Source organism: Pristis pectinata, chromosome 11, assembly GCF_009764475.1.
Source record: "Pristis pectinata isolate sPriPec2 chromosome 11, sPriPec2.1.pri, whole genome shotgun sequence".
In the NCBI taxonomy this organism is placed as follows: domain Eukaryota; kingdom Metazoa; phylum Chordata; class Chondrichthyes; order Rhinopristiformes; family Pristidae; genus Pristis; species Pristis pectinata.
Window position 1 is genome coordinate 13,201,428 of NC_067415.1, and position 13,026 is coordinate 13,214,453.

The 13,026-nt window shown below is 42.9% G+C and overlaps 1 protein-coding gene across 2 annotated transcripts in view; it reads left to right on the top strand.

The window, feature by feature from the left end:
• The window catches only part of slc9a7 (solute carrier family 9 member 7), a 155,613-nt gene that overhangs the window by 46,347 nt on the left and 96,240 nt on the right, over window positions 1–13,026 (top strand). Inside the window, exons 3-4 of one of the 2 annotated variants that reach the window (XM_052025891.1) lie at window positions 4,494–4,696; window positions 8,843–8,920. The exons of the other annotated variant lie outside the window; for it this stretch is intronic. Of the exons in view, the coding sequence (XP_051881851.1) occupies window positions 4,494–4,696; window positions 8,843–8,920 (281 nt within the window). The remainder of the gene's footprint in view (window positions 1–4,493; window positions 4,697–8,842; window positions 8,921–13,026) is intronic. 2 annotated transcript variants of the gene reach the window in all.

Consider the following 13,026-nt stretch of genomic DNA (forward strand, 5'->3'; position numbering starts at 1 on the left):
CTTATACAATGAGATGGACTATGACCTCATGTCACTTGTTGTGACCTTGCACCTTATTGCACTGCACTTTCTCTGTAGCTGTGACACTTTACTCGGTACAGTTACTGTTTTTACCTGTACTACATCAATGCACTTTGTACTAACTCAATGTAACTGCGCTGTGTAATGAATTGACCTGTACGATCGGTTTGTAAGACAAGCTTTTCACTGTACCTCGGTACAAGTGACAATAATATACCAATACCAAATGTTGCAAACGTGGTAGCCACTTTGTACGCAGCAAGTTCTCACAACAGCAATGAATAAGTGCCCTAATTCAGAAAGCAAAAAACTGCAAATCTTGTAAATCTGAAATAGTGTTTCAAATAGTCATGTCAGGTAGTGTGTGGTGTGGGAAGGGGGGTGGTGGTGAGGAAGCGAGAAAGGAAATTACATTTAATGTTTCTAACTGTTCAGATTTTGGATTAGTTTATTGTCACATACACCAGGGTGCAACAAGATTCCTTGTTTGTGTGAAGCTCACAGAGTAAGCATGATGGTAATAAATACAGCTCAAAACAACGGAATGCAAAGTTTAGTGGTGCATAGTGAGGTAGTGCAAAAGGAAATCTGAAGTGACAATAACGGAAGAGGTAGGTGATTGATAGCAGTGGAGAAGAAGCTGTTCTTGACTCTGGTCGTGTGGGCTTTCAAGCTCCAGTATCTTCCTCTAGAAGGTCAAAGAGAGAAATGGGAATGGCCAAGGTGGCAGGTATCCTTGATGAAACTGTTGGCCTTCCTGACGCAACACACCATGAAGGTGGACTGGATGGAAGGATGTGATGACCCTGTGATGGACATTGAAAACTAATTGTAACCAGGCACTGCACTTGCTACAGGCCAGCTTCAATGTTGACATCAAACCTACTAATGAGTATGGTGCTCAATACTGGGGCACTGACTTCTACATTGTAAAGGCTGAATGCAAACCTTCTGATGTCACTTCATACCTTCTGGGCCATGAGCCCTCCACTGACTATCATGTCAGTGCCTTGCGGAAAGTTATTGACTTCCTTTCCTCCTGGAGACCTTCCCTCCACAATCTCCAGCTTCATAGTCCTCCAAATATGTACACCCTGCTTCTACCTTCTCCCTAAGATTCACAGGCAGGACTGTCCTGGTACCTGTAAATCCATTGTTTCAGCCTGCTCTTGCCCCACAGAACTCATTTCTTCCCATCTTCATTCTCCCCTGGTCTGGGCCCCTCCTCACTTAGTGGCAGAGGGTGTCAACAAATATGTCAGTTTCCTGGCCCAACCAGCTCGCTTTCACCATCCCTCTCCACCAAGAAGGACCTTCAGGGTCATTCCCCTCTTCTGTGAACAGAAGTTTACCCTGCCTCTACCCCTCCACCAAGCTGCCTTGCCTGGCTGATCGTTTATACTCAACAATGCATCCCTCACCTTTCAATCAAAGGTCATCAACCTGAAAACACTAATTTTGTTTCTCTTTCCTCAGATTGGATCTGCTGAGTATTTTCAGCACTTTTGTTTTATTATTTTGTTATAAGTGACCAGGTTGGATCACTTGGCATAAGCCTGGTCACTCTTCAGTCATTTGAGAGGGAAAATAGGACCTCCATTGGATTCAAAGACAAGCCCTCTGGCAACCCTCCTTTATTACAACACTGAAGTGTCAGCCTTTGTTACTTGCTCATCCCTCTGGAGTGGGTCTTGAGCCCACAACCTGGGGCTGGAATTCTACTAATTGAGCTCCCCCCCCCCCCCCCCCGTACTAACGTCATTGTTTATTTAAGTTCATGTTAACTCTGTCATGTGTTGTGGCGCTGCTGCAAAAAAAAAACTCATTTTCATGGCATTTATAAAGTCAAAGTCAAGCTTATTGCCCTATGCACGGGTGTAATGAAAAACTTACTTGCAGCAGCATTACAAGCACGTAGCATCATATAAGCAGCATTCACAAGAAAAACATACATTATACACTTTTTTTTACCAGAAAGAACACATTTAGAACAAAGTCCATTTGTTTTTACCTTGGGTATGTATTCCTATGGTTGTTTTGTAGGCATAGCAGTTGATGCAGTCAACAAATTTATGGGGTAAACAGAGAAATTGCTTCTGGTCAGCTCCAGAATAAAAGAGCATGACCATTTAATATTAGAGCTTGTCCATTCATAGGTGATGTGGTGGAAATCTGGAGTTCTCCCCTTAAACCCTCAATCTCCCTGCTCCAATCTTAGTTTGAGACGAGGACATCTCAAACTGAGATTATTACTAGAGTTTTGTAATACAAAACCAGTGTGTGTAGATGGAGTTAAGATACAGGCCTGATTTGATCTAATTGAATTGCTCTTCTTTACAGAACAAAGGAGATTACTTGTCTGAAAACAAGATTAATCCCATACTTGTGCAATTGCCTTGTTTCTGAGAGATAATGTATTGTGCAAGTTTTCCATTTAGTTTAACAATGCATAACTGTTCTATCAGATTGTAGTCTAAGAGGTTGAATGGACTATTTCTGTTTCTTCCTATTATTGTGCTGCCAGTGAGTAAGGCACAACACAGGTTATCTTTACAAGTCTGTTTGAATCTGAGGGAATAAATGGATATCAGTCAGCAAGTGGGATCAAAGAAAGATACATTGTCAGAGGATGCCAAATGGCTCTTTATGTCAGTATTGACCTTATGAGGAACTACCAGGTGATCCCACTCCCTTACCGTGGGAATTTGTTTCCTTTCAAATATTTTCACAATTCTTTTTTATGTTTTCTTGATTCTACATGCATCCACCTTGCACTCCCCCACTTTGTCAGGCAGTGCATTTCAAATAACATAACTAGCTAAATAAAAAAATAAGTTATCCTCTTCTTGTCTCTGGTTCCTTTGCCAAGTACCTGAAATCTGTGACTCCTGGTTTTCGTAGAGTTGTGCAGTATGGGAAAAGGCCCTTAGGCCCAACTCGTCCATGCCGACCAGTTTGCCTCGTCCCATCTGTCCATGTTTGGCCCATATCCCTCTAAACCTTTCCTGTCTATGTACCTTTCTAAATATCTTTTGAACATTGTATCCACCTCTACCGCTTCCTCTGGTGGCTCGTCCCCTGTACACCTCACCTCCCTTTTTAACGTCATCCTTCTTGAGTAGGCGACAGAGGTTTTAAACCATCATCCTGGCCAGATTGGCCTTTGATGTCGCAAGATGTCATTATCTTGCTCTCACCATCTGTCAGATCCCTGCAGCTGTCGTCTTGTTGGATTTCTTCCAAACCTGGCAGGAAGCCATCTCGTGCCTTGAGGATTTTTGAGTCGTGTCCGGTGTGTGCCCTTGTGACTGCTTCTCTTTCTTGTAATTCATCTTCAGGCTATTGGTGTCACTAGGCAAAGCCAACATTTATTTCACATCCCTAATTGCCCTTGAGGAGGTTTATTGAGCCACAATCTCTTGAGCAGCCAGGCTGACAGTTTAAAATCGCTGTTGCCTACTCATTAAAGAGCAAATAGAAGGAGAAAAGGTGAAAAACACGATGATGCTGGAGGAACGCAGCAGGTCAGGCAGCATCCGTGGAGAAAAGCAGGTGGTCAACGTTTCGGGTCAGGACCCTTCTTCAGGACTGAAGATAAGAAAAGGGGAAGCCCTATATATAGGAGGGAAAAGCAGAGCGGTGATAAGTGGACAAAATAGGGGAGGTGGGGTGGGCACAAGGTGGTGATAGGTAGATGCAGGTAAGAGATAGTGATAGGAGGAGGGGAGAGCAGATCCACTGAGGGATGGGTCAAAGGTAAGGAGGAAAAATGGGGGAGAGGTAGAAAAAAGATTAGGCAAGGAAGGGTGGGGGGGGGAAGAAGAGGCATGGTGTGGAGGGGGGGGGGGGTGGTATGGGGATTACCTCAAGTGGGAGAATTCAATGTTCATGCGGTTAGGCTGCAAGGTTCCAAGAAGGAAAATGAGGAGCTGTTCTTCCAGCTTGCGCTTGGAATTCTCCTGGCGGTGGAGGAGGCTGAGGACTGTCATGTCTGTGATGGAGTGGGAGGGGGAGTTGAAGTGACTGGCAATAGGGAGATGCAAATCGCAATTATGGACGGAGCACAAGTGTTCTGTAAAACGGTCACCTTGTCAGATAATTACAAAGACAGATTTACCTGCACCTCCCTTGTTAATGACTAGGTAGATCGTGAGGTCAAGAGTCCATCTTATTGTACTAGGGAACCATTCAGTAGTTGTACAACAGCAGCACAGAAGCTGTCTTTGAGCCTAGTGGTATGTGCTTTCAAGCTTTTGTATCTTCTGCCCAGAAGAGAGAGTGTCTGGGGTGGGTGGGGTAATAAACAGGCTACTTAACAGGATTTTGATCCAAGACATCGACAATTTCTCTTCTGTCCCCCCTCACATGCTATTTGACCTATTGAGTTCCTCCAGCAGATTGTGTGTTGCTCCAGATTGCAGCATCTGCACTCTTGTGTCTCCTTAACAATCCATGTTTCCTTTTGTTCTCAGGGCTTCTAGTGGGAGTAATCCTAAGATATGGCATCCCTTCCACCAACAGCCATGGCAAGGTGCCAATTGGCTGTGCACTGCAGGACAGGGCAGTGACCACACTACTGGTGAACGTCAGTGGAAAGTTCTATGAATACTCCTTGAAAGGGGAAATCAATTCTGGGGAAATAAACAATGTGGAACAAGATGACATGTTAAGAAAGGTAAGCAGTCTTGTATTCTCTGGAGTTTGTGAACGTTAGCCTCTCTTCTGTTTTTATGTTTGGTGTAACTACTTTATGAAGAAGGGTTCGTGAATGTTGCCTGGTTGTCCTTGAAAGGATTTTCATTGCTAAATTTAGGAATTTGTTTTCCAAAACAACATCCCTGAATCCCAGAATAAAAATAACAGAATTGGATGCAGTTGGCTATTCCCGTTAAATACAAACTGACCTGTGCATTTAGATTTTCTCATCCCTTCTTTCAAATCTGATAATTTGTAGTAGAAAGCTGGGGTTTTCTTTAAAAGATATGTTCCATATTGTTCAGTAATGTGATTGGTTAAATTGGTCAGAATGATATTTGAAAAGACTTAACTGTCAGTTCACACAAGAATCTTGCCACGTTTGTCAGTGGAAGCACTTGATATGTTGTGATTCATTTTGACTGTATTCTGCATGATCGACACAACGGTGTCAACCACGTTGTCCACAGCAAGATGTCACAAGCAATAGTGAAATTACTAACTTGTTCGTCTCAGTTATTGGAATTTGAAATGGACCCTTGGCTTCAATTGTATTCCTCTCCTCCTTGCACCTTTGGAACTTTAGAAAGTGGTTTCCAACAAACTGTGCAAACAGATCTCCTCCTCATCTACCTGCTTTCCCACTCAAGATACAGTGAGCAATTCTGCTCTATTTTCCATCCTTTTTTATTGGTCTTTCCTGGCCATTAACTAGTATTACGAATCAGAAGTACGGCTTTTGAAAAAGCCAAAACTGCAGCCAACTAGAGTGGAGGTGATTGGGTAATCTCCCTCAATCATATTGCTGTGACTGAAATTGATAATATGCACATAATTTGTAGATAGCTATCCACTCACTGTACTGAAAAATTATCTTGCATTTTTTTGGGAGAAGTTGCTGTAGCTTGATTTGTCCATTCCTTAAACAGACTATTTTAGGTGTATGTGGACTTCCACTTTGATTGCGATGAATTATTCTCCCCATCCCACTTTTATTTTGTAGACTGACACAATGTTATTAATAAATATCATGTGTAAAACTGTTCATGTGGGCTTACAATGAAGGTGACTAGTCTTGGGTGATTTGTTTTTGGCTACTGAAGGAAAATGAGTACGATGACCACATACTGCAAAGTGCAGTGAGAGAAACGTGCAGATTGGTTTATCTAAGGGTATTATCAGGGGTGACAAGCCCACCATTCATAATTGTGTGTGACACAAGTGGGTTCAGTGACCCAGAAATACAGAAGCGGGAGTGTCATAGTCATATAGCACAGAAATGGGCCCTTTGGCCCACCTCATCCATGCTGGCCATTTTGCCTGCATTAGGACCGTATCCTTCTATGCCTTGCCTATTTAAATGTCTGTCGAAATGCCTCTAAATATAGTGATTGTATCAGATTCCACCATCTCCTCTGGTGACATGTTCCAGATATTAAACTGTGTGTGTGCGCGCGTGTGTGGTGGGGGGGGGGGGGGGGGGGGGGGGGGGGGGAGTATACCCTTCAGATAGATCATCTTTAAAGCTCCTTCGTCTCATCTTAAACCTCGTATTTTTGATATTCCTACCATGGGGGGGGATAAAGATTCTGACTATCTACTCAAGACACGTTAGTGTAGTGGTTAGTGTAACGCTATTACAGTGCCAGTGACCCAGGTTCAATTCCCGCCGCTGTCTGTAAGAAGTTTCTATGTTCTCCCCATGTCTGCATGGGTTTCCTCCGGGTGCTCTGGTTTCCTCCCACATTCCAAAGACGTACAGGTTAAGAAGTTGTGGGCATGCTATGTTGGCGCCGGAAGCGTGGCAACACTTGCGGGCTGCCCCCAGAACACTATGCAAAGATGCATTTCACTGTGTTTTGATGTACATGTGACTAATAAAGATACTGTATCTTGCCAATCTATGCCCTCATAATTTTATCAGGTCACTCCTCCGCCTCCAGGAAAACAAGCTCAGTTTATCCCATCTCTCCCCATAACTTAAGTCCTCCAATCCAGGTAACATCCTGATGAATCTCCCCTGCACTCTCTCCAGGCACAATCACATCCTTCCTAGAGTGTGGTGACCGGAATTGCACACAATGCTGTAGCCTTAGCAGTGTTTTGTAAAGTTGTATCGTGTCCCAACTTCTATATTTTATGCCTCCTCGTAACAGGGTGACCAGAACTGCATGCAGTACTCCAATTGTGGCCTAACCAAGATTTTATACATCAGCAACGTGACCCTGACTCTCATATAGTGTGCCCCTTGCGATGAAGTCAAGCATCCCATACACCACCTTTACCATTCTATCTACTTGTATTGCCATCTTCAGGGCAGTATGTGTTATGTTTGTTCTTCATCAAGAGACAAACTTTGCGTGGGTTTAACATCTGAACATTTTATTAACCAACACTTGCTTTCCCTCTCTTTTTACAGCCACTTCCTGTTCTCCCATGTGACCCCTTGCATTGCCTACTGGGAACTGTAGTTCTTTATTATAACTACATAATAACACAGTATGGACTTTGTCCCCAGGATCCCTCAGTACTGTGAAGGGTCCTGCCATTGACTATATACTTTCCCTTACATTTGACCTCCCAAAGTGCAGCACCTTGCACTTGCCTGGATTAAACTCCATCTGCCTAGATGAAGTAACTGCAGTTGTTGCAGTATCTCAAAATTGTCTGCATCTCGGGGCATCAGGACGAGTAGGGCAAAACTGCACTGTAAACTTGTCTCGGGTGAAAAATTACTGCAGCCACTGTCCCACACTGACCAAAGAGTCAAATGTCAGCATGACTCCACTTCACATACTGAACAAGTCTCTCTTATTGTTTGCCATTCTTCGTTAACTTTCTCCTCTCAACTGTCTACACCAGCAATACCTACAACCCATAAAGGTATATAAATAAGTACCTTTGTCAAAGTTATCATGAATTTCAATACAGTTATCTTTCTCCATCTGATAGTGAATAAATTGACCTTTTTTCTTGTTCACTTAAAAAATATGGCAGAATAATTTAATTTGCCACTGAAGTCTTCCTCTTGTTGGGTATTGCAGAATGCAAGTCTGTGGTGTACATGGTCTCTTGGTTGCGTTGAGATAGCTTTTGTTGTCCCCGGTGAAAAATGTTAATCAAGTCCTCAAAAGGATGCTAGATATTCAATGCCACTATTTTGAACAGTTGTCCTGGATAATGGGCATTTTTCAACCAAGATCATCAATAACAGCTGTAGTTATTTCTCTCATTGGTGTTTGTGGGACCATTTTTACTTGTGTGCATATTGCCTGATGTGTTTCCTCTATGTTACAACTGTGACTGCATGTCAAAATTGTAACACACTTGGATGTCCCAAGACTATGGTGCAGAGTGAACTGCTCGTTAGGATTGATTTGTGTTGAGGCACAACCTCAGCCAAAATTCTGTTGAAAGATCATTGACCCAGAACATTGCATGAATGTTCTTTCCACAGGCCTGTTGACTATCTCCCAACATCTTATTTTTCTTATTTTTTTTAATCCTACCTCAATTTTTTTTTCCAGAATGCTAACTGAGCTCATGTTTGGCATTCTGCCCACTGAGTTCCTGTTGAGGGGTGGGTGGGGGCGGGAGGGGGGGAGGTGAGAATGGAAGCAGAACAGGAAAATCTATTCCAAAGCATGGGTTTTAATGTGGAATTTCATTTGCTGTAAGCAATCTGGAACTGGCTTGCCTCCTTCAGGCATTCCCCTGTCGTCATCTGCTGGAGGGCAGACAAAAGTAGAGAGACTTGCAGCATTGAGACCTCGAGTCATCATCGCACAGGGCAACACATGAGGGTCCACGGGCACGGCAAGTCATCAACAGGCAGGGCATCTGGAGAGTATATTGCAAGTGTGGGTATTCTGGATGTCACCTGGAGAGCATATCCCAAGTGCAAATATTCTAGATGTCATCGTGTGAGTATATTGCAAGTGCATATATTTTATACTCCTCCCTGCTTGTGCCATGACTGTCTGATTTGCATTAGTTCTGCAACTCACTGCGGCATTGACCTTGAATATTGTTACATTGGGGTTACTGCAGTGACCCAGTGGATATGTTGTGAGAAGGGGATTGGTCTGTGACTTTACTCTCACCTGCTTTTTCTGTTCTTTTGTAGGTAACCTTTGACCCAGATGTTTTCTTCAACATTTTGCTACCTCCAATCATATTTTATGCAGGATACAGCCTCAAGAAGGTAATGAGCATTTTGGAAAATATTGTAACACAAGGTATCTTTCTGTTGTTTGGGGAAGAAAAACTGGATTCATTTTAACAGGGCCAAGTCAAATTACGAGTCTGTCTTATTGCTAGGGGTGCATTATACAGGAGAGTAGGTTGACAGTGTTGGGACCAAGGCTGTTAAAACCAGAAATTAGAGGCTCTATCCCTGTCCTGGTCTGAATTGGTTGTCATTCATTTGACTCCAGTAATGCAAAAGGCAACTGTCTCTGGAGCTTGGCTTTTTCCATAGTTATAAATGTTACCGCTAAAACTTCCATAATCGGGCACACCTAGAACTTTGGTTGTGCCAGGCTAACAGATTTTCTGAACTATTGGTCATTATCCCTATAAATACTCCGATAGACTTTTAATTCACTTTAAGATATTACATAGTAGAAAAATATATTTGCCAGTGAGGCAAAAAACTACTGGAGGAACTCAGCAGGTCAGGGAAATGGAGAGCCGACGTTTCCGTAATCTGCAGCCCTTTGTTGCCTCCACCTATTGCCTCCCAACCTCTGTCGCTAGATTCACCCTTCCCTGCCCCATCTGATTCCATCTGCCAATCAACCCCTGGATCCACCTATCACCTGCCAGCTCTTGCGCTACCCCTCCCCCTCACCTCTTCATACTGGCTATCCTCCCTCTATCTTTCAGATGAAGGGTCTCAGCCCAAAATGTTGTCTGTCCATTTCCCTCCACAGATGCTGCGATGGATGAGAACAAAATGATGTCACCTGTGACTCAGGTGATGTTGCACTCAGCTTGTTTACTGCTCCAGATTCCAGCATCTGCAGTCTCTTGTGTCTCTGTTTTTCAGTGAACCAGTTAAATTTATTGGGATCATAAAGCATCGGGATTTCCAAATTGTTGGATAGAGGATAATTGGAGTTCTACTTTACAGTGTCTGCAGTTCAGAAACTGGTCATTTGGTCCAATCTGCCCACCACTATGTTCCACATCAGCCTTAATCTCTCTCTATTCTGGCCTTGCTTATGTTGTTTGCAGCAACTTCTCCATGTGGTAGCATGTGTGCCATTCTAATTTGCCACTGTGTTAGTGACCCGTTATGGCCCTGGTTCAGGCCTGTCCCTAAGTGAATGCATCCCGCTCCATGTTAATATCTGTCTGCCCCACTCACAGGCACTGAATGAGAGGTTGACTGGCTTTGGGACCGGGTGAAATGCTTTTTCTGCATTGGCTTTTCAGGGTCACTTGAAGTGCTCATTCCTGCCTTTCCCAGCGTGAAGGATAGAAACTAAATACACTGTGACTGGTGGTTATGTTGTTGATGGGGAATAGTTGGCAGTGGATGAGAACAAAATGATGTCACCTGTGACTCACATGATGCCACTCTCAAAGTGGCAGATTGTAGATTCCAGTCTCACTTAAGTGCTGAGCTCGTTATCCAGGCTGATGCCCCAGTACTGAAAGAGTTGAAGGTGCTGCCTTTCAATGAAGTGGCACTGCTCCCTCGTATATGCTTACAAAAGACCTCGCTGCATTCGACCAACACTTAAAAGCAGATTTCCTTGCTATCTGGGCAACTGCTCTATGATTTCTACTTCACAGCAGTATTTATACTTCTAGCGCTTAAATGCATAACCTTCTAGCTCAGAGGCCAAAATGTTGGCATCAAGTCATTGCACCGCATTATAAATTGTATGAGGCTGTTGCCCATCCCCCAGTCTTTATTAGCCGTGATGTTAATCTCCTAATCTTTCCAGGCAATATAGCAGTGTGTTGCTATTATCTGTAATGCAGTCTGCACATGTTTTCTGGAAACTGAAACATTATAGTATTAATTTATTTAAATAAGGAAGGGATTGTCTTTGGTCTTCTGGGTGGCCAGTCTTGCTGCATGCCTGCAACTGGCGAGATGCCATCTCACATTACCAGGTACGCACACCTGACTAGTGAGAAACAAATGAGACCAGCAGGCCACTTTGTTGTGTTCATGAGACTGGTCTTTTCCAGGCTCAGGAAGGAGATCCTGGACCCTTCTGATGCATGGTGTTGCACTGCCCCCTGGTGTCAGACCAAGTTCATATTTCCCTAACCTTGCATGTGTAATAACATCAGGAGGCCATTCAGCTCATTGGGTCCATGCCAGCTCCCGAGAGAGAGAAAATCTTTTTGTCCCATCCCATGTGCACCTGCAACTTGGACTCTTTCACCCATGCCCAGCATCTTCACTTCAATGGAGACATGGGAGACTGCAGATACTGGGATCTGGAGCACAAAGCAAACTGCCAGAGGAACTCCACAGGTCAGACAGCGTCTGTGGAAGGAAATGGACAGTCAATGTTTTGGGTTGAGACCCCTCATTTTCACTTGAATTCTTTATGGCTATAGTCTTTATTAAGGGGTGATTTTTACAGTAGCCAGTTCACCCACCAACACATCTTTGGGGTGTGGAAGGACACTGGAGCACCTGGCAGAAACACAAGTGGTCACAGAGAACGTGCAAACTCTGCACAGACAGCACCAGTGATCAGGATTGAACAGAGGTCACTGGATCAGTGGAGCAGCAGCACTAACTGCTGAGCCACAGTGCCAATTCACATTTGTTTTCTTTCAGAAAGTGACTGATCAACTTTGTCCTGTCAGTTTAGTAACAGTGACAATGATCCTTTACAAAAGCGCCATTTAACATTTTATAAATGCCAGTATCTAACAACAGAGAAATGGGTCTAACAAGGATTCTGTGACAAATGTTCTGCTCAGTTTAGGATATTCCCCATGGGAGAAGCTCCAATCTTCCACCCTTTTCCAGTGTTAGGTTCAGGGGATGTGCATGTTACTGGCAATGCCAGCATTTAATCTCCTTCCCTGATTGTCCTGAATTGAGGATATAATTGAGTTTACTACATTGGGATTGCACACAGGCCAGAGGTAAGGATGATGGATAACCTTCCAAATAGAGGAATAATAACAAACCAGATGGGATTTTAATGACTATCTGGGACCTCATGGTTACTATTACCAGTTTATTTCTTTTGTTTAAATTCAAATTTATTTAAATCTTGAACTTAAATTTCCTGGCTGTCATTTGGGATTGGAAGTCTGGATTAAAGGTCCAGAACTCTGGTTGTTTGTCCAGTAACCTCACTACATTACCGTGCTCCACCTTGCAAATAATAGAATTTGAGCAGCTTTTGGATTTATCTCCAGCTGGGTAAAATCTTGCCTTTCCCTCACTGTTAGAATGGCAGACTTGTTGTATCAATGTTTTTTTTAAATGTTCAGGTATTGAGCTTTGAGAAGAATGGTGAACTGTTTCTAAAACTTGGAGTTTTGTGTCATGAAGGGATGCCCTTGGATCGAATCTTTTTATACTGTGCAAAAGATGGTGGTGATATGATCCATGCCATATTAAAACCAAGTATAAGCAGGTTATTAAGATGTTGCTTGTACCAAAAAACAGCACATGGGATTAACCAGGACATTAAATAGTAGAATAATAAAATCATAGATCGTTGCAGCACAGATAGTGAATATTTGGCCCATTATTTCATTGAAAGGCTACTTCATATGTTACTCCTTTCCCATTGCTCTGCAGTCTTTTTAAATAACTTTTACAATTCCTTTTTAAAGCAGTGACTGAATCTGCTTCCACTCTCCATTCAAGCATTGCAGCCTACCTAACAAGTCCATGTTTTAAAAGAAAGTAAATCCTCTCCTTTGTCTCTTCCACCCCCCCCCCCCCCACCGATTCTTTTCCTTGAATCTTGAATCTAACTTAACCACCAGTAGAAATCACTTCAACCTATTCACGATATTTCCGAGCACCAGTTATATCTCTGCCTAATCATTTCTGTTGGACAATCTAGCTAGTATCCCTGCTACCTATCTGGTAAATCTTCTTTGCATGTTTTTTAAGTTTTTGACATCTTCCTTTAATTCTATCTTTGGGTTGGACATAGTGCTAAGATTAGTTTTAAAGATTAAAAAAAAATGGTTTAACTTGATTGTTAGGTTGTCAAAAATCATTTCAATAAAACAATGAATTTGAACTTGTTGAATAGGTTGGAGTCCTATCATGTGGGTGTGTTGCATGCAGTGTTGATCAGAACAATT